The sequence below is a fragment of the Lontra canadensis genome, unplaced genomic scaffold (genome assembly GCF_010015895.1).
Source record: "Lontra canadensis isolate GAN:19392208 unplaced genomic scaffold, GSC_riverotter_1.0 scaffold2, whole genome shotgun sequence".
Lineage (NCBI taxonomy): Eukaryota > Metazoa > Chordata > Mammalia > Carnivora > Mustelidae > Lontra > Lontra canadensis.
This window is the reverse complement of record NW_022630996.1, coordinates 16344065-16368586: the sequence shown is the minus strand read 5'-3', so window position 1 is coordinate 16368586 and position 24522 is coordinate 16344065. Positions and strand designations below refer to the sequence as shown.

Here is a 24522-nt window from a genome sequence, read left to right as displayed (position 1 = left end):
GAAGGTGAGTCCTTGAGAACCATGCTGTTCTGTGTTTCCCGCAGACCAGCCCCGCATCCCAGCACCTCCTCATAGCTTCCCCTGGCCCTGGCCGCTGCGGCTGAGTGAACCCTGGCATCGAGCTGGTTCAGAGAAGGAAGCCGGGGAAAGGGAGGCAGGAGCAGGCCCTCGAGCAGGCCTTCTCAATCCTTGAAGAGTGAGCCCTTTCTGAGGATCTGGTGGGAATTCTGCTCCCTCTGCCTAGAAAAATGGACAGACACAGAACCTTACACGCCCATGATGGGGGTCATAGATCCTGCAGAGCCCATCCCTGAAGCCCAGTCCACAAATCCCATCTTTCCTTCTATCTCAACATTGCCCACGCCCCTCCTCTGTGTCCCGCGCCAAGGCCCTGAGGGTCTCAGGGCGCTTCCAGGCCAGACCAGGATGCAAACCCCAGGTCTTGGAGCCAAAGCAAAGGGCTTCCTGGAGGAAGCAGCTCATTTCCAGTCTGAGGAGGCAGCCTTGGGATGGAGGCAAGCCCGCAGGCTCTGGAGTTGGCCGGGCTCTTCACCTATACTGTGGGGATCCATGCCCACCTCCAAGGAACGGTGTGAGATAATACTGACAGGGTTCAGCATGGAGTAGAGTGAGGCCGTGGCAAATGTGCTATAAATACCCCCTCAGCTGTGGAGGAGGCAGTGAGCATCCTCACTGGATCCTAGAAAGTTGGATAATGGCCCTCCAAACATGTCCACATCCTAATCTCTAGAATCTGTAGATATGTTACCTTGCATGGCAAAGGGGACTTTGCAGGTGTGGATCCGTCAAGGGTTTGAGATGGGGAGATAATCCCCGTGGGCCCAGTGTCATCATAAGTGTCCTTATAAGAGGGAGACAGGAGGGTCGGGGTCAGAGCAGACGTGCAAACGGAAGCAGAGGTCAGAAAGACAAGGGGATTAGAAGATGCTGAGCTGTCGGCTTTGAAGAGGGAGGAAGTCGCCACCAGCCAAAGAATTCAGGTGGCCTCTAGAAGCTGGACTAGATAAAGGATTGTCCTCTCCAGCCTCCAGAAGGAACACAGACTGGAGGATCTGCTTCAGATTTCCAGCCTCCGGAAATGTAAGTTAATAATCGTGTGCTGTTTTAAGCCGTTCTGTTTGCAGTGATGTTACAGCAGCAACAGTAAACTCATACAAGATGCCTTGCCTGGAGGGACCAGAGCCCACAGGGGCAAAGCTTTGATGCAGGAGGGAGTTTGGAGAGGAGTTTTTGCAGTTGGGCAGGGCAAGGAGTGGGCCTGTGATGAGAGAGGAGGGCCGGGCATGGAGTGCTCAGCCCGTGACCTCACCCTTGGCCAGCCACAGCTGCCCTGGCATCCGGACGCCTGTCAGCCCGGGCTTACATGCCTCACTGGGCCAGAAAGGGATCCCTGTGTAGCCAGGCCCCAGGCAAGGGTGGGGCTGTGGCAAAGAAGGCTGGTGCCAGGGGAGGGAGCCCAATCAGCCCTGGGGCTATAGAGGCCACACGAGTGGAGGGAGGAGGCCGGTAGGGGCTGGCAAGGTTCCTGTCACCCAGGGCCCCACCAGCTCAGTCCTACTCTATTTCTCTCCAGAGGAGGCAGGAGCATTCCTTTCCTCTTCTTTTTCCTTCTTTGCCCCTGGGCTCTCCTGGGCTCCCCTGGGAGAGAGGGAGGGATACAGAGTTTGGGGTCAGAGAGCAAATGGCTGGGTCACAATTGATGCAGTGTTGGAGTAGCTGGGCCGCCTTGGGCAAGTCACTTCCCCTCTCTGAGCCTGCTTTCTCCTCCAGAAAAGAGGATGGTAATAAGCCTCTAGGATATGGGGCAGTATTAAATGATCTAATGCATGAAACACAGTGCACAGCGTAGCATCAACCCTGTCTTTGCCTCCTCTGCTTGCTGTACTCACGTTAGGTGACGAATATGAGTTCTATGATTTCATTTACTCTATTCAACAGGTATTTCAGAGCAAGGCTGTTTTCCATGATGAAGACATTACAAAAGAAAACAGATCACATATATACAAACACAGAGTATGTTTGTGATGTGTTATGGAAAACAACAGAAAAGGAAAAGGAAGTGCTAGGGACGGAGGTAGGGGAGTGGCTTGCTGTTCTGTGCATGGGGTCAGGGAAGGTCTGTCCAACCAGTTGCTGCTGGAGCGGACGCCCAAAGGCAGTGAAGGAGTGAGTCGTGTGGATATCTGGGGGACCCAGAAGGAACAGGCCCGGTGGAAGCATTTGAGGTCAGCAAGGAGGCCGGCGTAGTTAGAACAGAACTAGCAAGGGGAAAGATGGAAAGCAAGGTCTGCTAGAGGGGACTTAATGGTGAAGGGCCTTGTACACTGGATTTTACTTTCACCCCCAGGGAAGCCACTGGATGCTGTTGAGTAGAAGCATGAGAAGAACCACCTGGGCCATTATGTTGGGACGTCTCTGTAGGGAGGCAACACCGGGGGCTAGGCAGGCACCGATGCAAGAGATGACAGTGGCCCGGACTGCCATTGCTGGGGGACAGACTGGAAGAAGTGACCAGACCGAGGACATATTATGGAAGCTCGCCAACAAGATTTGCTGATGGATTTAACACAAACATGAGAGAAAGAGGAGTGCAGGGTGGCTCCACAATTTTTTGTTTTTTATCTCGGCAACCAGAAGAAGAGAATTGCTATTTTCTGAGATGGGGTCGATTTAAGGAGGATCAGGTCTGGGACGATGGTGAGGACGTGTGGTGATTTATTTTATGTGCCCACTCGACTGGGCCACAGGGTGCCCAGATGGTTAGTCAAACGTTGTCTGTGAGGGTGTTTCTGGGTGAGATTAACATTTGAATCTGTAGACTGAGTAAAGCAGATTTCCCTCCCCAATGTGAGTGGGCCTCATCCAATCTATTGAAGGTCTGAATAGAACAGAAAGGCTGAGTAAGAGAGAATTTGCTCTCCCTGCCTGTCTTCGAGCTGGGACACTGGCCTTCCCCTGCTGTTGGACGTAGACTCCGGCTGGATTGTTCTCCTGGTTCTCAGGTATCAGTGCTCGTTCATGATTATGTTCAGGGCGAGATCCTATTTGATATCCTGACGGACATGTGCAGCAAGCAGGCGAATGCCAGCACAACACCGTGAGAGTAGATCAGATCTTTGAACTGAATTTGAATCTTCCAGATCTGTCCCTTGACCCAGTTGAAGCCGGCCTTCTCTGCACAACTGCTGACATGGAGTCCATTCCTGCACAGTCCCGGACGCCAGCTTCGTCCTTCTCAGACCACTCGCCTGTCCTCGGTTTCCCTAGAAAGTTCACAGAAGCTCCAGAATTCCTAAATCCCCTCCCCTCCACCTCTGTGGGCTTCAGACCGAGGGGAGCCTCAGTGCAAGGTCAGGGGAACCCCGAGCAGAGGGGTGCCCCACGCAGGCTGGGCCAAGGTAGCAGCCCTGTCGCAAAGGGCAGATTCGTCTTCAGCTCTCTTCACCCATGCCTACTGCTCCTGGTCCCCAGCCCCCTCCTGCCAGCTTCCTTGAGGGACTTGGGACACCATGCTCCCCAGGAGGTAGGGTGGAATGGAAGGTAGGACATCTGGGCCTTGCTTCCTAACTGAGCTCACCTCTTGTTGTCTGGAGACTTGGGAAGTCACTGTCTCCCCAGGCCTCATTTTCCCCATCGGTAATCAAGGAATATGTGCTGCTCCCACCTCATGGGATTGCTGAGGATAAGGCGTACCCACCACAGAGTGGGCACATAAAAATGCTGCTCGGTCATAAATGGCTGCGGAAAGCAGGCCTTTTAGACTCCTCTCCGCCCCGCCCCCACTCTACCCCCCCAGCTTCTCTCCTTTCTGAGAGATTACTTTACTCCCGTGCTCCTCCTGTCCTTCAGAAACCAAATTTTACTGGGGACGCTGGCAACCAGGGAATGGTTGCCAAGGGCAGGGCTTTCAGAAAGGCTGCCTGTTGCCTAGGAAACTGCCCCACTCCAGGGTCCCCGAGGTCTCACAGGTCGGCGGGTCCTGGCGCCACCTGCTGGACGCAGTGCCACACTGCTCCTAAAGCCTGCGGAACCGGGATTCCTGCTTCCTTTCCCAAGCAGGGAAGGCGCGGGTCCCCGCTCTTCTACCCCCAACATCTCCACCGTAAAAAAGTCCTTTTCTCCTTTATGTCCCTAGATATTCCCAGAGGCAAGAGCCATGGAAGAGTTAGAGGCACCGTGGACCATGGGAGGGACCATCCTTCCCCACATAGAAGGACGGAGGGGAGTGGAGCCGGGTTCCTGGTGGCGTCAAGTCCAAATGAAGTTCCTCCTCTTGATTCCCTGAAGCCCAGAATACGTTTTGTTCCCCCCTAGCCCGTTTCATAGGGACGAAGCTGTAGGGAGGAAGACATCAGAGTTGGGAGTGGGAGAGTGACAGGCTGGCTCTTGACAAGGACTTCACATCCCAGCCACCTCTGGCTCCCTTCTTCCTTCCCCGCCTCTCCACCCCTGGTGAGCCTCATTCTGGCCTCCCTTCTCTTGGCTTTCCCTGAGAATCCTCCCACCCACCCTGACAGCTTGTCAGAGAAAGCTCTGGTTGCCTCAGATGATCCTGCCTCAGACCAACCCCAGGGGGCAGAAAAGATAGAGAAGCAGAAAACTACTCTGAGACACCAGGTCTCCTGAGTTGATCTGCCACCTGAGGCAGCCCTACCTGCCCCTGGTCACTCTGAGACAACCCTGCCCTGAGAGATGAAGGGTGAAGCGGACCTGATGTGCAGGGTCAAGAGACAAGAAGCTGTTGAGGTGCAGGTGGGGGAGGGGGGCTCTTCCTTCCCTAAGGGAAGAGAAACTGAGGCACCTTTTCCCTCTTCCTAAGTAGAGAAACTGAGGCACCCAGAGAGGGAAAGGCTGGTCTCTACCTGTCCCAGGCTAATACAGCAACCTCTCACCCACCTGCCTCCTTCCGACTAGCTGGGCTGGGGAGCACGGCTCACTTGGGAGCCAGACACCAAGCTCTCAGCCCAGAGACTGCTGTTGTCAATGGCCTTGAGAGGAGTGGGGCAGGAGGTTGGGACCAAGGTCTCTATGGTGCCTGACCCTGACTATCTTCTGTCTGGAACTGACCTGGGAGGAAGGTACAGGAGGCTGGTGAAAGTGACTCCCACACTCTGCAGGTGAGGGGCCCCATCCCGGGGACAACAGGTATGGGGAGCAGGGTTTGGGAGCTGGAGCCTGGTCAGTGCTGTTGGGGTTGCGGGGTGGTGGACAGAATTGCCCCCAGCCCCTGAGTAAGCAGGGGTCCATGTAAAAGTTGGGGGGAGAGGCACAGACCCAGAGAGGCTGGGGTCGGAGTGTGGCTCTCAGACGCCAGGAGGAATCCTGAAGGAACAAAAAGCTTAGTTCAAGGGTGGAGGGAGGAGCTGCGTCTCCCCCCTCTCCCCAGGGCTGACCCCTCTTCCTCTCTAGACCCCACTCCTGGATGTGAGGAGATGGGGTGGAGGGAGAATTGAGGGTGGCGGAGTCGTACACAGCTGGGGTGCTGACCCCTCTCCTGGCTGCCCGCCCGCCCACTTCCTGATCAGCACTAGAAGCACAGAAGCTGAAAGAGCCCTCAGAGGACTAGTGCAGCCCCTCCCGAGCTACGGGGTGAAGCCATCTGAGAGCCCTGCCCTCCACTGGCAGATGCGGGGGAGAAGGTAGAGTCGAGGGCCACCCACCACTCTTCTATCCGTCCTCCAGGGTGGGTCAGCCACAGCCCCACAGCTACCCCCCAACTCTCGGGCTCTGTTCACCTGCACTGCAAGCCGCACCTCCCAGGGTCCCCTGGCCCCCTGCCAGCTGCTGCTGCTGCTTCTGCTCCTGCCCCGGCAAGAACAAGTAACTGCTGCTCTCCCTGGCCCGTGGCTTCGAGGTGCAGGCCACGGAGAGTGTGCCAAGCCACTTCCCGTGCCAGCACCGGAGCCCAAGGTGGGCCACCTGGGTGTTGGTGTCGCTGCGGGCCACTGGGACCCTGGCCGGCTCCCTGCACAGATGCAACCACTCATGAGGCAAGACCTGGGGTGCCGTAGCAGTGAGTCCTGGGGCCTGTGCAGCCACATCTTCCACGGCCTGGTGGCAGGCACCCTGGGCCGCACAGAGCTAGGCGAGGGTGCGGGGTCTGGGCGAGGGGGCGCCTGCACCTCACGAACCAGGCTGGCCTGCGGGTGGACACATCCTGCTGACTGTGGGGTCTGTGATCTGCATCTGTCCCAAATGTGGCTCTGGACCACGTCGGAGTGTCCATATGATGATGTGGCCTTCCTCCCTAGAGCAACTGTCCCCTTGTCCCACCTGGGCCTGAGTATACTGTCCGGGCCAGCCTGGCATGTGTTCATCTCTAGCCTCTGTTCCTTTGCAGAAGGGGAGGGCAAATAGGGTGTGCTAAGACTAATTTACAGAGCGCCCAGAACCTTCCACACATTCCCTCACATCGCTACAATGAGGTCACGAAGTGGGTGCCGTGTCATCTGAAAGTCTCATGGCACATGCTTTGGCAAGTCTCAGAAATCACAGAAACTGGATTCTCCAATTTCTTCTTACAACAGTGATTCTCAAGCTTGGGTATGCGTCAGAATAAGTCAGAGGCCCAGACCCTATCCAACCTCAGGGAGCCCGGGCTTCTGGGTTTGTTCTTAGCTTTCCGGTGGGGTTGGATATGCACCAAAATTTAAGGACTGCTGTGCCTGAATTCCCTCTAGGAGCACCAGAGTAAGGCTAACACTCCTCAAGTAACAGGAAAGTCATCAATCCGAGGTAACCCATTCTCCTGGTCAGTTCTGATGGACCGCCGGGGTCTAGCATGGAAGGAAAATTCTCCCTTTGAACCACTCACACCCTTGATGCCGGGTGTCTCCGGAGTTCTCTAAAAACCCTTAGATCTGGCCAAGCCGATTCCTGTACAGTTTTTGTAAACGGACGTGCAGGACAAACTATGAGGCACAGCCTCATTTTGGTCCATCCCCTCGCAGCTTCTACCATCCCCTGGTATCCATGGATCCTTCTCCCACATAGCTGGGCCACCTTGGACTCTTAGGTGCTCACTGAGGCCACAAACTCCAGGGTTCGAGGCCTCTGCGGACTTTCAGTGACCCAGTCACTTCGCAGCAACTCAACCGGCTCTGAACCCCCCTGACAGTCCTGCTTAGCAGCTCTTTCCTTCTCACCCCTGAAGACGCCACCATGAAAGGCTGGCCCCAGACCAAGGGGCTCTTTCCAGAAAGGTCTGAGGGCTGGCAGGTCCCGGCAGGCAGGTGGCGAGGAGCCTGAGGCAGCCCCTCCCCGACAGTCAGGGGAATGTTTCCAGCTGTTCACGAGCCACAAACTGGGTTTTGTTTCTACAGCCTCTGCTCATTCCTGCCCGTGGAGCACTCGGGTCATCTTCTTGGCTTACGCGCCTGAGTGGTGTCTGTCTGTACCTGGGTGGCTTGGCTGTGAGACCAATGCCCAGTTGCAACAGAGGCAGAGGAAGGCACGGGGAACGCCCCAGGACCCCCCGTCCCCAGGAGATGCAGCAGCCCACGCGTAGGTGCCATCGCCACAGGGCGGGGTCTGAGGCTGGGACGTGGGGTCAGAGCAGACGAACTGCGGGAGCTGGACCCCTCCACCCGGTACCCACACACGGGTCTCCGCGGATGAAGGTGCCGGTCGGGGCTGCAGCCCCACTCTGCGCCCGCCTGTGTCCAGGCTGCACCGTTTGGTGTCGCAAGGTCGTGGTCGGGACTTGTGGTCGGCCACCAGGGAGGCTCCTGACATTCGTCTTCTGCGGCCTCGGTGGCCCCAGGCAGCAGGGGCGTAGGCCTAGGCCTGGGAGACCCCTCTGCCTGGCCATGCGGCCCAATTGTGCCAACAGCCCCTAGAGTCCCACAACGCCCTCCTCCCCTTCCTGGGGAGGCTGGGCCTAGTGCCCCCCAACCCCACCCCAGCCCAGCTCTGATGGGGGCTCAGGGCTACCAGGATGGGGGCCAACTGCCCAGTGGACAAGAGGCAGAGACGGGATGGAGAGGTATTAAGACCTCTTGATTTATTCCGATTATTTAATATACAATGACGTAACTGTGACCCCAAAGTGTGCAAAGTTAAAGCCTTCGACTGCAGCTGAGAGGAGAGGGCAGGAATGGTACACCTGGGGATGACGGTGAGTCAGGAATGAAGGGCAGCCTCCTCCCCAGGGCCAGGGACAGGGGTGGGGGTGGGGGCAGCGGCCTGAGGAGCTGGGCCCGGGTAGCCTAGGGCCAGGGGAAGGGGGCAGAGACCTCCCTCTGGCCTAGGTCAGGAGCCCAGAAGTGCCACATGGCTGAGGGGGCAGCAGCCCAAGAAGGGCCAGAGGCAGGGCCAGGAGAGCACCATTTCCGGGGTAGGGGGTAGGGAGGGAGGTGCCCTACGGAAGCCAGGAGGGGCCACCTGCCCCAGGGGTGGGCGCCAGGCCGGAGCAGGCTGCAGCGAGAAAGACCTGAGGCAGGCACACGGCCTGAGAGCCCAGGCTGGCTAGGCTCAGGGGGACTGAAGGAGGGGGAACCTGGGGGGACCCCCAGGGCAGCTGAGCCCTGGGAGCAGTCCGAACTCTGCAGGGGTTGGCCAGGAGGGGGCCATAGACCCTCAGGGGCTCCCCTCCTCTCTACCTGGAAAGGAGCTGCGGAATCCGTAGTGCAAATCTATGGACCACTCAGTTATGGAGGGAGGCGGTGCTCAAAGGGGCACACTGGGGCGCACCCCCTCCACTGCCCCGGCTTCCACCACCATCCTCAGTACAGCCGCTTCTCGTAACTGTGGGGACAAGGCAAGAGGGAAGCCAAGAGTGGGTTTCTGGACCCTGCTCCCTTCCCAGATCCCCTTGCCATTAGGCCTTGGGCTGCCAGGGCACCCCCACATGGGGGGCGTGGGGGAGGAAAGAGCAGGCCCTGTGCCTCTGTGTTCCCCAGGCCAAGGCTCCTGAAAGAACCATGCCAGGTCCAGAGACAGCCATGCTCCTTCTGGCCACAGCCACGGCCGAGCGGACTGTCCTCAGCGCTGGGGGCGGAGATGCAGCTATGGAGCTATGAAGACACAGTCCATCCTCACGAGCAAGCTCAGACCGAGCTGCACCTCCGCCGCCCACACCTCCACCCCACCCCTGCACACACAGCGACCTAGGCCTAGGTGGTCACTGGGTCCAGTCCAAGACAGGGTAGCCAAGCCTGTGGTCAGGGACATGGGTCTGCACCCTAGAAGGGGTGGTTTCTGCTGGAGGAGAGGCCATGGTCGGCTGCCCCCAGCTTGGTGCTGGTCCTAGGGTCCATGTCCCCTGCCGACACCCCAGGACCACCCCTGACCCAGCAGCCCCTGCCCCCAACCCAGGTCCCACCCAGACTGCCCCTGCTCTACTCTACACTTGGCCCGGGCAGCGCGGTTACTTACACGGCAGAAAGGTATAGCTACGGGAGGGTGGGGCAGAAAGAGACACAGGTTAGACGCCCGCCGGTGTCTGGGCGGGGGGGTCGGCCCTCTCGACCAGGGAGGGGACGCATGCCTCTGTGACTACCGCTGCCAACTAGCACTGCCCCCGCCCGCGGCCGCCCCAGCTCTGGCCCTGGCATCTGTCGCTCTGCCCTTGTCACCGCCAGAGGGCGCATGCCCCCAGCCTCTGCCTGCCTGCCTGACGCTGCCACCAGCAAGAGCCCGGCGCCACCAGCCCCTGCCACCAGCCACCAAGCCGCTGAGCAAGCAAGGGACTGGAGCCCAGGAGGGGTCAGCGGCCACAGCCTCCCATGTCCTGCTCGGGGAGGTGCCCGAGGGGAGCTGAGGGGCCTGCCTGACTGGGGGCTAAAGGACAGGGTCCCAGAGTGGGCCCAGCCCTGGAGGGAGATGGGCTCCTCCTGTGGCAGCACCCATCACTGGAGCAGATGGCCCACGAATTCCCTGAGACCTCAGCCTGGCCTCAGAACCATGGCCCCACCTGCCCGACCCGGTGCCTGCCAGCTGGGGCAAGGAGGCTGCCACACTTACGAGTGCAGGCCGTGGACGCCGCCCTCGATCTGAGCTGACATGGTCCGCTTCTCGAACTTGAGCTCTCCTGAGTACATCATGGACCTGCGGGCAGGTAGGTGGAGAGTGTCTGGGACACCGAGGACAGAGAGAGAGGGAGGAAGCAGGGAGGAGCCGGGAGCCTTCCAGGGACCCCCACCTGTGCCCTCCCCCAACAGCCCCAGCCCCAGTCGCAGTACTCACCGTAGGACAGACAGGCTCCGGGCGCCAATATCCTGGCAGCCATGTTGGATCCCCGCTATGAGGTAGGGCACGAACTTCTGAATGGAGCCTTTGTCCTGGATGGAGCCCGAGACACCCTGTGCGATCTTCACCTTATCCCCCTCACTGCGTGGAGGTCAAAGAGACTAAGCCAAGCGGCCCCCCGGCTCGGGGGAGCCCACCTTGCCTCTTGAGGGAACCAGCAGAGGGGACACCATGCAGAAGGCCCCCCAGAGCAGCCCCTCCCTGGGTTCTGAGTCAGAAGGCCCAGGGACCATCCCAGGTCCACTACTTGTACCCTGTGCCTTGTTTCCAGAACTATCATGTGGGGACTGGGCACCACGTGGGGAAGTCACAGGTGGTGGGGACACAGGAGGGTTGTGGCTGGTCTGCTCGGGACCGGGGTTCCACAGCAGGGCACCTGAAGTATCGTTTCTGGCTGCTGCTGCTCTTCTCCATGGCATCCAAGGAGCCCATGCCCCGGTACTTCTTGAGCCTCACCCCGTCGGAGAAGAAGTACTCGCCAGGGGCCTCCGTGGTGGCGGCAAGCAGGGAGCCCATCATCACTGCGATGGTTGAGGGGTCAGTGTCTCTAGCCCAATAGACCTCCTACTGCCCTTGCCCACCTCCCGGCCCCCCACCCCCCCACCCCACCCTGCCCCAACCCCAGCAGAGCCCCCTCACCTGTGGAGGCTCCCAGGGCCAAGGCCTTGACCACGTGCCCCACGGTCTGGATGCCACCATCCGCTATGACCGGCACCCCAAAGCGCCGGGCATACTCAGCCACCTTGTAGACGGCAGTGCCCTGGGGCCGACCACACGCCATCACTGTGTGTAGGGGGGGATACCCATCAGAGCTCCAGCAGCAACACAGGGAGAAGCCCCCTTCTCCGTGTGCCCCACCTCCGCGTGGGGAAAGGGACCAGGCTAGACGGTATTTCTGAGGCATAAGATAGGTGGCAGCAAAGAACACTGAGGGCAAGGGCACCCCAGGGACCTGGCCCACTCCACCCAGAACATTCGAGCCTTGCAGGATTCTGGTAGCCTTCAGAGTAGAGCGCACCCACCCCCAGACCGGGGCACGTGGGTCTGGGGGAGGGGGTCCCCAGGCTCAAGGTCTCTCTCTCAACCTCTGTGATTTGTGAAGCCTGTTTCCAGGGTAAGGTACTCACAGCCTCTTTTGGGATACAGGTGTATGTTTCTCTGACTTAATGGTCCAGGGTCTCTAAGTATGAGGTTTTAAGTGGGAAGTCTAAGGAACTAGCACGTACCTGGGGATGGAGGTGAAGTGGGGTACAGTGGAGAAGAGGCCTTGTCAGGAAGTACCTGTGGTTTGTTTGGTCCCTATTGCCTCCCAAGAGTCAGAACAGTGCCTGACACACAGCAGGTGCTCAGTTTGTCGAGTCACCGAGGGAAGGCCCCCATTTTACCAGGGTGGTCAGCTAAGACAAAGGGTCAAAACTTAAAAGCAGAGGCTCTGAAGACCAAAAGGAGGAGACGTTTTGGGCAGAAAAGACTAAGACCAAATGGGTCACTTGGTGTTGTGGAGAAATGACCTTCCCTCGAGGGGCCAGATACATCCCCTCAGGCCAAGCCAGGACCTACAAGTCAGACCCCAGCCTCCAGGGAGCACACCTCAACCACACAGGGATACACAGCAGGGTCTCCCCCACTTCATGGGTAGGAGCACACCCCAAAAAAGGGCTTTGTGACTGAGCTGGATCCCCATCCCCCATTATTGCCACATGGTGATAAGCTCCTATGTCCTTACACACTCAGGGACATGCTATCTCCATGTCCCCAAGTTCCTGCCTTGTCACAAAGCTGATCCCAACTCTGAGCTGGGTTCCAACGAGCCCCTCAGAGAAGGATTCACACCAGCCTTGGCCCTCTAGACTGGGCCTTCTGGACCAGAATCTGAGAAGCAGGTTGGCACATACCCCAAAACTCACAGTAACCTGATCTCACACCAGCCTCCCCCAAGTCAGTGGGCCAGAGAGACAGAGTTGGAGCCCAAGTCACCCCTGAAGCACCCCTCATCCTGGGAAGAGGCCTGGTACAGCGAGCATTCAGCACGCATCTGTGGGACACGAGTGGGGGCCCAGAGCCTGTGGAAGGCCCGGGGGCATTCTTGTTGGCATCGCTCTCCTGACACCTACCTTCCTGGGTGATGCAGATGGAGCCACAGCCCATGCCCACGCGCAGCCCGTCCACGCCAGCATCAATCAGGTTCTTGGCCTGAGCCGCTGTCACCACTGAAGGGGTGGGGACGACGGTTTGGAGAAGCAGGGAAAGAGAAACACTGTGAGGATGGGATGCCCTCTGTCTGGGACCCCAGTCTAGCCCTCCTCACCACCCCCCACCGACCCCCAGGGACCAAGCCCGTTCATTCAGCCTTCTGCCCCCAAGCAGGAGCAATGCCATCACCTAGAGAGGCTGAAGGACAGAGGGAAAGTTACACAGCGAGGGAACGAGGGCTGGGGGCTGACTGGGACCCTGCACTCACCATTCCCCCCAATCACCTGGAGGTGGGGGTATTTCTGCTTGATGTAGTGGACCATGGCGATCTGATACACGGAGTTCCCTTGGGAGGAGTCCTGCGAGAAGGGGGACAGGAAAGCTCAGGCTTCAGTGGCCGAGTCCTCAGAGGGGGAAGGGGATCATGAGCGGACAAACTCCTGAAATTGTATGAAAAGTGTTAGGAGAAAGCTCGCTCTTCTTCCCCCTGGGAAAGCAGCTTGACAGCTCTCAGCAGACTGAGTCTCGAAGAGGCCTGCTTTCCCCCAAAGGTTGAACGCCACCAATTTACGGTCTCAGAGCAGAGAGGGCCCCAGCATAGCCACTGTATGGACCGGTCCTCACAGCAAACAGGTGTTGCCTGGGGCCATAGCCTGTTCCCACCAACTCACTACCAGATGAAACCACTGCATTCCTTCCACCCCAGGTTCTTCCTCTGACAGGTGGGCGTGGTCTTGACCCTCAGGGAGTTGTGGTGAGGACCAAATGAGTTCATCCACATAAAGGTCTCCGTGCAGGACCTGGTGAGCGGGAGGTTCTCGAAGAATGTGAGCTCTGAGTGTTAGGGTGCAGAGGGCCTGAGCTGTCAAAGGACAAGTGACCCTCCTAATTCCGGCTTCAGGCTTCATTGGAGGCAAACCCGGGTTTCTGTGAGCCTCTCCTCTCCTGAACCACCGTGACCCTGGCGGTGCCCGTACCAGCACTATGACGTCGGCGCCTGCCTGGGTGAGCAAGTCCAGGCGGTATTTGTCATCCTCCCGGGTGCCCACGGCTGCCCCACACAGCAGCTGCTTGTGGGAATCCTTGGAGGCCAGAGGGTAATCCCTGTTCTTCTTCAGGTCAGTGCGGGCAATGATGGCCACCAGCTCATCACGATCGTTGACAATGGGCAGCTTCCCTGATGAAGAATGCAAAGGTTTGGTAAAGGAGCAGGCCTCTTGGGGCGGGAGTGGGACTGGGGGACTGGGGGACCATGAGGAGGAAAGGAGCCAGGTCAGAGATTCCACGGAAGTACCCAAAACAGCCACTAGGTGACAGCACCCACCCAGGAAATGCTCCTAGGGACCGGGCCCTCTTCCCAGGAACAGGAAGCAAAGAAACCTCTTAGCCAAGTGGGTTCCGGAGCTCTTCCTGCCCTAACCAGTGGCCTAACCAGGCTGGGTAGGTGGCCCCCGAGCACTGGCAGTCTTTCACCTGCTAGGCCACAGGCCACAGTGATCGAAAACCCCTAGCCAGGGCACAAACGTAAGGCTGTCTTGCAGGAAGGAACACATACCCTCTCCAACATCACCCCCAGAAAACAACCCAGTAGGAGCCAGGGAGGCATTGCTAATGTCTCCCATAAGGACCTAATGAATTTCATGTCAGCAGCTACAATATCAAATAAACTTAACTGCAGGATTTCTCAGGGCCTTTAATAAGCAGACATACAATTGTTTTAATGGAATATGGGAGATAGAAAGCAGCATGTTTCAGAATTTTTTGTGTGTGTGTGATGAGCATTTCACAGGATGAGCTTTATGGGGAGACACAGTGTGAAGATGTTGAATAAGGAACAAGTTTTCCTATGCCAGGAAAAGGACCTCAGGATTCATGCTCTAACCTGGGATTGCTCAAACCTTCCCTAAGGCCCGGCCAGTCTGGTTGCTGGGACAAGACAATGGTCTGCAGCAACAGCAGGCCTGGGGTACCAGGAGCCAGACTGGGGGGGTTTGGAGCTTTCTGCCCATGCCCGAGTACCTTTCTTGCTGCGCTGCAGGATCTCATTTGCCTCTTTCAAGGTTACACCTGCTGGAGCCACCACCAGCTCGTTCCGTGGCGTCATCACCTGTGGAGCCAGGAACATTTGCCTGCAGGTTGGCAGGTGAGAGAGAAGGGAGCCAGGCCTCCCTCTGGTCCCTGGTCACAGGCACCAGCCTAAGGCCCCAGGATGTGAGGTCCTCCCTTCCCCCTTCAGGTACCTCGCTAAGGAGGGTGGTGTGGTCCTTCTCGGCAAGAAAGTCAATGTCTCGGGAGGTGACAATGCCCACCAGCTTACTGCCCATGGTGCCTGTCTCTGTGATGGGGATGCCAGAGAAGCCATGCCGGATCTTGGCCTCCAACACGTCGCCCACAGTATGCGAGGGGCTTAGCACCACGGGGTCCGTGATGAAGCCCTGTTCAAATTTCTGTGGGTAGAGTGGGGAAGGAAAAGGCTAGAAGAAGGATGGAGGTGGCATACAGCCAAGCCACAGGGGAGCCAGGGCTCTCAATGGGGAGAGGGGGCAATGGGCAAACGAGGACTGGGCCCTGTGTCCCCAGTGTGGGGAAGGGCAGACAAGACCCCACAGCAGTCAGCCAGGGGATGCACCAGCCTGCAGGGATGGCAAAGGAGGGGGCGGCTGGGTCACATCTTCTTTCTGGGGACAGGCCTGGTACTTGCCTTCACCTTCCGCACCTCGTTGGCCTGGAACTCCGGGGTGCAGTTGTGGTGAATGAAACCGATACCGCCCATCAGCTGGGGTGGAAGGGAAGCACGATCAGAGTGAGGGTTCAACCCTCTTGCTCTGCAAACCCCATTTCTGAATCCAGCCTCCCATTCAGCCCACCCACCGCAGGGACGCCACCCTGGTGCCTGACTCACAGCCATGGCAATGGCCATGTCGGCTTCTGTCACAGTGTCCATCGGGGAGGAGATCAGTGGCGTCTTCAGGGTGATCTTCCGAGTCAGGGCTGAAGTCAGGTCCTGAGAATAGAGGCACGGTCTAGGTGAAGAGTTTTACTATTCACTCAACGAGCCTTTACTGAGCTCCCGTGGGTCCCTGACACCAGGATGGGCCTGCAGACACAGCAGTGGACAAGGCAGGTAAGGTCCCTGCTGTCCCTCCTGGAGGTTACAATCTACTTGGAAAGACGACAAACACGAAAACAACATGTATGAGATTTTTTTCAGTCAAGATAAAGGCTCCAAAGAGAGATGACAAAGCCAAGTCACCATGGCAAGAAGGATGTGGTGGTCAGGAAAAGACCCTTCCTTGGGATGTGATAAGTGGGAACCAGTTGAGTCAGAGTCTGAGGGACTGTCGTGTCAGGCCGAGGGAGCTGTGAGTGTGAACCTGGCCTCTGTTCCCAGTCTTCCTGAGGTGTATTTAAGACAAGAAAAGGCTAGCACAGTAGAAAGGGGGAGAGCAGGGGATAAGGGGTATGAGGCAGACAGGGGGGTGGGTGGGCAGTGAGGGTGTGTAGTCTTGAAGGCCACGGAGAGGAGAGGAACTTAGATTTGCCTCTAAGATGAGAAGCCACAGGAAGGTCTCAGGCAGAGGAGAGTCATGCTCTGCTTCATGTTTTAAAGAGGTCGCTCAGGCTCTGATGTGGAGAATGGACTCTACGTGACAAGGCCTGAGGCAGGGAGGCCACCGAGCAGGCGGCTGAGCAGGGCCAGGAGGGAGAGGCTGTGACCGGGAGGAGAAGGCACAGGAAGGAGTCTATCAGACATCCATGGAAGTAGGGAACCAAGGGTCTGCCACTCAGGGGAAAGGTCAGGGAGGCACATACCCACTGGGGAGGAATCTGCCTCTGAGATTCAGGCCAATGGCTCGTGGATCCTAGCCTCCCAAGCTCTCACAGACTTTGGTATAGAATTTTTGGAGATTTGTAGGCCCCTGAAACCCATCTCACAGACTCTGGTTCAGAACCATGGCCCTGCGGTCTAGGAAACCCCACCTTCTTCTCTCCCATCAAGCCACAGAAGAAGAGTCACACAGCCTTCCTGACCTAGGCCACAGGACAAGGATACCCTTGATGGCTGGGAGGGGACCTTTTCATCCCTTTCTTCTTTGCACCCTGCCCAGGGTCCGGCATAAAGCCAGAGGGCTTGGTAAACTTTGTTAAACTGAACAGCTGAACCCAGACATCCTGGTCGCCATCACCAGGTGCATATTCAGAACAGCTCAAATTTCCCCCCCAAATCTGTCCACATCAGCACTGGCTACACAGGCTAGACAGGAGTCTCCCAGATGTAAGACTGATTCAGGCACACTCTGGTCTTTGCTCTTTCTTGAGGATCAGACCTGAATAAACATGGGTAACAGCAACAAAGGAAACGATTTTTTAATGTGCATGAATTCATTATGGAATAATCTAACTTGGGGCACCTGAGTGGCTCAGTGGGTTAAAAGCGTCTGCCTTTCGCTTGGGTTATGATCCCAGGGTTCTGGGATCAAGTCCCCCATCAGGCTCCTTGCTTAGCGGGGAGCCTGCTTCTCCCTCTGCCTGCCACTCCCCCTGCTTGTGCTCTCTCTTGCTGTCTCTCTGACAAATAAATAAATAAAATCTTAAAAAAAAAAAAAAAGAATAGTCTAACTTTTCCATGAAATGACTTACACTCATCCGCACCTACCCCTTGGCTTCTACGAGCTTGTCATATCTTAATTGTGTAAAGAACACTGTCCATTATCTTGGCTCATTGCTGAGCCCCTCCAATAAAGCAAGGCACCATGTTTCCTTGTATCTGTCCAAAATCTAATTCTTTCAAATCCTCTTGCCAATTCCTGCATTACGGATCCACAAACAAGTCTGTCCACCTCATCCAAAGTCTCCAGAATTTTACTGGCTTCTGTCATGTCCTTGCTCAGCATTTCAGACAAAATCCAATCCTTCCCTGCCCCACCCATGCCCATGCCCCCAGGGTCTTTTTGAACCTCACCTCGGGCTCTGTCGGCAACAGCCCTCCCGCCCTGTGCTAGGCCCACTGCTCAGCATACCCCTGAATCCCCACAGCTGCCTCTGCCCCATTAGACATGACCCACTACTCTGTGCCAGTTTCTCTGGCAGCAATGAAGGCTACATGCCCAAGATAAGTCTCTCCCACACCCTGCCCTTGAACAAGAAGCCAGCCTCTTCTACCACATACATGGTCCCTCTCCCCCCAGGTCAGCAGAAGAGGTACTCACCACCTCATCAGCTATGAAGTCTATGAATCCTGGGAGAATCAGGAAGTCGCTGTGGAGACAGAAAAGTGAGTGTTACGGGGTAGGGAGGGGTCCCCAAAAGGGGCAGGGCCTACAATGCCTAGTGGAGGCAGCCTGTGGGTGGGAGGAGGGGCAAAGATTGGAGCCCTCTGATCCACGTCGTTCCCTGGTCAGGGATGAAGCAACCCCCTGCCCTCCAACCAGCATCTGATGGACTCCAGCCCAGAGACCTCAAGCCAAAGCCAGCGGAAGGTCTGTGGATTGGGGCGCCACCAAGGCGGTTGGCCCCAGATGCCCACTGCCTTCAGGGCTCAGAGTTCATCGAGGGATACAGAAGTCCCTGTAATGACACACAGAGTAAATACAGTGCCTGCCCTCGAACACTTCTCCATCTTGATAGCGGGAGACAGTCAGCAAACACGGAATGAACCTGAAAACCATTTAGTAGCACAGCATGGCATAAACACCTCAAAGCACAGGACAAGTGGCTCATCCCAGGGCTGGGGCTGCTGAGTCACGCGGGTTCAGAGCAGCACGGAGGGACCCCAGGGCCCTGAGCGTGGGGCATGTTCGGACAGAGCAGGGACTCCACTCCGGTTGGAGTGGGGTACACCACAGACACGGCCTGGGACGGAAAAGGGGAGGAAGGGGGTTTCCCAGCAGTTTAGGACCAGGACACCTGGTCAGAGAATGGCAGCTGCCCACACTAGGGTGGGCCCCAGTCACAGCAAACCCGAGAAAGAGAGTGTACACCTGCAGGGGTATGGCACAGAAAAGTGCTATAGCCACCACTCCACCCCCACCACGGGCTAGACTGCCTGAAATCACAGGGCCTTGGTGGACACACCCAAAAGCAAATGCTCCATACTTCAGGAACACTCCCAACAGGACGACGCAAAGCAGCAGGCACCCCAGTGCAGGAAGGAAAAGCTCCAGGGTGGCTCGGAGAGGTGGGGTCTTTAACCTGCCCCAGACCTAGAGAAACTCCCAGCAATTTCCCTAGTGAGTTTTCCTAGAAGACTCCAGCAAACAATATATCAAAGAGATACTTTCTCCCCCTTCATCAAAGACCCCCAGACAAATCAAGAACCTTAACTGTCCCTGCTCCCTTGGCAGCCCTTCTGTACAGTGAAGAGGCCTCTGTGGTTCATGGAGAGGTGGGAGGAGAAATGCTGGAGTCTGGGCCCCCGGACATTGTCTCGGCATTATCTACATCCCTCACCTGACCCACACCCCAGCTGTGGCCAGGCAAGGGGGACACAGAGGAATGACTGGGAATCCTGGTATCTAGGGAAACTGCCTGCCAAGCAAGAATGCTTCCAGGTGAAGGCAGGGACTGGCAGGAGACAGGACTGGGGTTCTTCTGACTTGCCAGCATCCCCACTCCTCCCAGCCCCAGGTTTTGATGCTCTTTCCTGGCATGGACACAATCCTGCAGCCCGTAGAGGAGCTAGTGCCAGGCCTGCAGCCCGCAGGACAACTGGCCCAGGGCCCATGGAAAAGCAAACTAAGCCAGAGGCAAACAGAGAGGTCTCATCCTCCTCCAAAATCCCGTGTGGGGTGGGCTTGGGGTGGTAGTCACAAAATACCCACGCCCAGGGGGCACAAGTGCTAACCAGTGGGCGGGCAGGGCACAGGTGGAAGTAAGGCTGGACAGGTCTGTGGGGGAAAGGAGCCATCCCAACTGCCCAGCTGGGCCTCTCCTGGAGGCAACACCCAAGCAGCTACCTTAGCTGGACTCCAGGGTCCCTTCTACCCTCTTGTGAGCTGGGAGCGAGAGGGTGTCCTGGACCAAGGTTTGGAAAAAGTCTCTCCATAACTCCCATATCTCCACTTCCCACCCGTCCCAAGGCCCCTCCATGGGGTCAAAACGCCCACGAGAGGAGAAAGGGGGGCAGGCCGACCCCGGATCCGGCCATAAACGGGGCACAGCACGGAGGGCCCGCTATGTCGCTGTGCCACGTCCGTCTGCTCTCAGCGCGGGCCTCCTTCCTGCCTTTGCCGGGTCCCCCCACCCCCACCCCAAGTCATTCGAATCCGGGCCGGAGAACGCGGGCGTCGCAGAGGGGGGAACGGTGCACGTGCAGGGCCCCGGGCTGGGGGAATCGCGGCGCACGGGTGGGTGCGCCGACCCCCTCCTCGCCACCCCCCCCTCCGGCGCTTACTTGTAAGTGAGGCCATCGGCGTTGGCGAAGAGCTGCTGCGCGGTGAGCCCATCCTCTGGCACGTAGCCGGTGCCGCCGCTGATCAGGTAGTCCGCCATGCTGCTGGGAGACACCGCGACCCGACATAAACACCCGCGCGGGCCGCCCCGCTGCTGTTGCTGTTGTCGCTGCTGTCGCCGCTGCTGTGCTGACGCCGCGCCGCGGCCACGCTGCCGCCGCGGGCCAGGCTGGCCCGGGGCGGGGGCTGCGGCAGCGGCGAGGCGGGCCCGGGGCGCCGCCCTCTCCTCCCGCTCCTCCCCGGGGGAGGCCGCCGCCTCCGCCCCGCGCAACACAAAGGCCCCGCGGAGCCCGGCCCAGCCGCCGCCCGCAGAGCCACGGCAGCCCCGCGTACCGAGCGGGGGAGGGAGTGTGGATCCAGTGGGGGGAGGGGACTGAACCTGGCCGGGACACGCCCCCTCCACCAGTTGTGGTCCCGCCTCCTAGCACCCCCTTCCCCCGCCCCGCAACGCGCCCCTAGGTTCACTCCCAACCTGGGTGGCCCCAATCTGGGCTCCCCCAGCCATCGGGTCCCTGTCTCCCCTTGTCCTAACTCCCCAGCCCAGGGATGCCTCTAACATGGTTTGCCTTTACCCAAGACCAAGGGAAGGGCTCTCTGATGGGTACTTGGAGCCCTGAGGAACTGGTGTGGGCTCACCGCTCCCCAACATACTGGAATTTGTGATTGTAGGCTCCCCATCTCCCCCAACATCATGCCTAGGGGGCAGGCAATCTCAACAATGACGTTCCCTGACCTTTGGGCGGCCTTGAAGCCCTCTGCAATTTACAAGGCATTTTTCATAAATGATCACATTTACTCTACAGTCCGTCAGCTGCCAACTATTAGATAGCCCCACTTTACGGATGCAAAACCTTCAGTTCAGGAAGCCAGGGAGGATGGGTACTGCCTTGGCTTCCTGATCCAATGCTTCTGTCCGACATCCCTGTCCCTAGCTCAGAAAGTGGTGTATAATCATCGGGGTTTTAACCCCAGAGGGGAAAGTTCGTTTTTATTTGGGAGGATAGTGCCCTAGGAAGGTGGGGGAGGATCACAGCTCTGGCTTAGGCAAGTATGCATACAAATTAGGACAAGCTAGGGAAGTTCTGAGGATTCCCCCAAGCAGAAGTTTGGTGGTTCTGTGGGCCCGGCAAGACCCGGATTTCTACATGGCGGCACTAACATTTGGTAGCAAATTGATTCACATGAGGACAGGTGGGGTGGCAGGGAGCAGACCCTCCCTCTGTGTGACCAGCACGGCTAATGCCACTTCCTGATCAAAAGTTAGAGAGCAGATCCCCCCCACCCCCAAACTCCATGGTCTCTTGTGGTTCCCACAGCTCACTCCTTGGTAAGGGGAGAAAAAGGCAGGGCAGGGACACAGTCCTCTTCCTGGCAAAGTGGCTGGCTGGCTGGCTGTGGTGCTCCTTCCCCACCCCCACCCCCACCCCCCAGTCCTGGGAGGCTGCGTTTGTTTACTGTGCCACAGTTTGGTGGCAGCCAGGCCCAGGGGAGGCTCGCTGGGATGCCCAGCCTCCCCCAGTGACACCCCAGGACCCTGCCAGGAAAATGCAGATTGTTCCATCTGTGTGCAGAGGGGAGGGGGACCTTCCCACAGAGCTAAGTGATGAGACCCGTGAGGAGTGCTGAAAGAGACTCAAACATCCAGTGCCCTCTTTCCTCTTACTGTGAGTGATGGGAACATCAAAGACCACCATATGGGGGAGTGAGGGTATCCTGAGGGGCACAGAACTAGGACCTGCCACTGGCCACCTGGAAGCAGAATAGTGAGACCTGCCAGAGAAATGACCCTGGCCACCCAGAGCTGCTCTGGGGGCACCTTTGTAACCGTAGGATAGGGCTGGAATGGCATTGCAGGCAAAGAGCAGCTGAGACTGCTAGATCTCTCTAGATCTCTAAGGGTCTCTCTAGATCTCTAAGGGACATGCTCTGGGGCACTATCCCCTACGGAATGGGTCAGAAATGGGTAGGGTACTAGTCAGGATTCCACCAGACCTGGACAGCAGCTGGATTCTGGTATCTCAAATGAAATGAATGTGACATCTGCTCCAGACTAGAACTTGGACCCAGGAGAGGAGGCTGCTAGGCTGAGTGATGGGGAGGGTCACTTTCCCAGTGATGACAGAATGGCCCTATGCCCCTTCTCCTGCTCCCACACACCCCCTCCAGCTCTGACCTGTCTGGGCTCCTCATTACTCTAAGCTCCTGGGCTCAGCGCTGGGTTAGGCTGTCCTTTTCCAGAGACCGTTAATCCATCCCCGTGGCTTTCCTCCTCCCTCTTCCTGATCTTCCCCAGCTGCTTCCTCCATGGGGAGGAGACACCGAGGCAACCAGTGGGCCTCCTCAGCCAGAGGAAGGGCTGTTGGTCCCCTGAGGCTCCCCACCTAGCAGCTGTGAAGGCAGCAGGGCCGAGGAACAGGCCTAAGCACCTTCTTCAGGGTCGCGGGTCACGGGGTAACAGTGCCAGTCAGGGAGCCAGAGGTCTCCCTCTGCCTGGTCTGGGGCCCTTTGAAGGGACAAGATTTCAAAACACTTTTGAGGGGTGGGTGGGGATGGGGAGAAGAGGTAACAAAAACACTGGCATTGTTGAGCTGGAACAAGGAACATGGTTGCCCAAGTTCAAGCCAGAAAACAGTAACACTAGCCTCAAACCCAGGACCCAGGCTTTCTATGCAACCCTGTCATCTTCCCACAGCTCTAAGCCAGTGAGAGCAGATGGAGGTCTAGTGAGCAGGTTTGGAATCTCATTACACCACCTGGCTGGGGCTCAGGTTTGACACAGGTTCTTCAGGGACAGGTGGGGGGTGGGGATGCCCCTTTGTGCAGAAGTACAAGGAGGAAAAGGAATGCTTCTTCATGGCCCCAGTCTGAGCTCTGAAATGATACTTTTGCAATACCTGTGTAACCCCCCTCAAGCCTCCAAGTGCCCCAGCCTGCTCCCTCACCTCCTCTGGCCTTTCCCTGTATAACCCTGGACCCTGAGCCCCATGAGCTGGATTTCTAGGATGGGAGGAAGTAGGGCTGCCAATCCTGAGTCAATTCTAGAGAGGCAGCCTGCCAAGGGAGGGGGGGGGGCAGGCTTCACCCAGCAGCCCCTTAAGCCTTTAAAAGTTCTTACATAAGCTGCCAGCCCCTGTGCAGAGCTTCGGGGCTAATTCCCCCAGAAGCTTCCCCCCACAAAACCCAGCTTCCAGGTCACCTCCCCAGGCTGCTGAGCACCAACAGATGGGGCAGAGAAAGAAGTCCAAATCCTCTGGACCAGAAGGACAGCGGGTTTGCATTTCAAGCTGTGATACAATCCAGAGATTAGCCACTGTCTCCTTTGCAGCCAGTACCCCTGGGGCCCAGCTCAACACCCCCACTCTTCCTCCAGTGACTCTTACAGGCCCCAGCAGGCTACGGACAGGAGGGCGTCTTGAAGGTTAGGAGAAAAACCCTGAGGTGAGCTGCACTGGCGGCCTCATCAGACCTCAGTGAATGGTGAGGAGGGGGCGGTGTCCTCACGGGGTTCTGAGGAAGCATCCATCCGGACACTGACACCTGCCAGGAAGATTCTGGAGATAGTTCTAGGAGGAAACGGCTACAGGAGGAGCAAACAAAGTTGGACAGGGACTCCAACAAGCACTGTCTCCACCCCAGAAGCTGGAGCCGCTTGGACCAGGTACCGTCGGGTGTGTAACCGAAATCCGACACAGGGCTAAGATTTCAGGAAGCGTTTTTCTGCCCCGCTCCCAGACGCGGCGCAGCACGGAACCGTTGGCCCAGTGCCTGCCTGCATCCCCCAACCAAAGCCAGGTGCTTGGCGTCTGAGCCCGGTTTCAGGAAGTTAGGGGTTGAGGCAGTTAGAGGGCAAGTGTGCTAGGGCCTGCCCTTCCCCTCCCCCGCAGCGTCGCCGGGTTCCCGGAGCCACCGCGCCCGCCCCGGATGCGCCCCGCGCGCTCTGCCCTGGGCGTCACCTCTCGGGCTCGTAGCCGGCCTGCAGCAGACGGGCGCTGTACCGCTGCGCCGCCGTCTCGTGTCCGGGGTGTTGCCGGGCTCCGGGCTCCGGAACGGCGGCGGCTCCGCCTCCCCGCAGCGGCGGCGGTGGCGGCAGCGGCCCCGACCCCGCTAGTGGAGCAAGCGGCCCCTCCATGCGGAGGCCGCTGCTCAGGGCGGGCGGGAGCCTCTCCGCCTGGAGGCTCCCCGGGCCCCCGCTGGGGAGTGAGCGCAGCCCAGTCGGGGGCCGGGGAAGGGGCGGGGCCTGGGGGCCGGGGTGGGGCTTGAGGGTAGGGGGCGGGGCATCCAGGGGATGAAGGCTCGGCCTTGGCACTGCGCTCCGCCCAGCCCGGTAAGCGGGTGTTCGGACTCAGCCCGTCTCTCGCGTCCCGGGATCAGTGAAGGGATACCAGGAGTTGGAGGTGGAACTGCAAAGGAACGCCGCCCCCCGCCCCATCACCTTCCCCTCCGTCTAGACCTTCCAGTTTGTCCTGGCTCCTTCTTAGGAAAAGCAGAAAAGAAAAGGAGCCGAGCGCCTAGGAAGACTGATGGAATGGTCCTCTGGAGCGCCTCCTACGGGCCAGCCGCAGACCTACTTCAACTAGGACAAGATGGGCGGGGAGATAATCCATCTCCC

General features: G+C 58.2%; 1 protein-coding gene across 2 annotated transcripts; it reads right to left on the bottom strand.

Moving 5' to 3' along the window:
• Positions 1-7998: 7998 nt before the first annotated feature.
• Positions 7999-24112, bottom strand: IMPDH1 (inosine monophosphate dehydrogenase 1). Of its 2 annotated transcripts, none has more exons than XM_032869827.1 (15): positions 23867-24112; positions 19856-19957; positions 17673-17721; positions 15365-15466; positions 15164-15238; positions 14703-14909; positions 14482-14569; positions 13440-13639; positions 12731-12821; positions 12384-12479; positions 10909-11052; positions 10646-10790; positions 10207-10350; positions 9985-10068; positions 7999-8766 (listed from the first exon to the last, which is right to left on the bottom strand). In XM_032869827.1, the coding sequence occupies exons 1-15, from the start codon at positions 24040-24042 to the stop codon at positions 8745-8747; spliced, it is 1725 nt and encodes a 574-aa protein (XP_032725718.1). In that variant the 5' UTR covers positions 24043-24112; the 3' UTR covers positions 7999-8744. The 2 variants fall into 2 exon arrangements, with proteins under 2 accessions (XP_032725718.1, XP_032725726.1); XM_032869835.1 differs by having other exon boundaries at positions 19856-19954.
• Between the last annotated feature and the right edge of the window lie 410 nt (positions 24113-24522).

What these genes read in the sequence shown, in the direction of transcription:
- IMPDH1 (XM_032869827.1), bottom strand. Translation starts at nt 24,042, where the DNA reads ATGGAGGGGCCGCTTGCTCCACTAGCGGGGTCGGGGCCGCTGCCGCCA. An exon ending in CCTGCAGCGCAGCAAGAAAG is followed by an intron (nt 13,640 to 14,481) that starts GTACTCGGGCAT and finishes ATTCTTCATCAG; the next exon opens with GGAAGCTGCCCATTGTCAAC. An exon ending in GGCGTCCACGGCCTGCACTC is followed by an intron (nt 8,767 to 9,984) that starts GTAAGTGTGGCA and finishes TTGTCCCCACAG; the next exon opens with TTACGAGAAGCGGCTGTACT.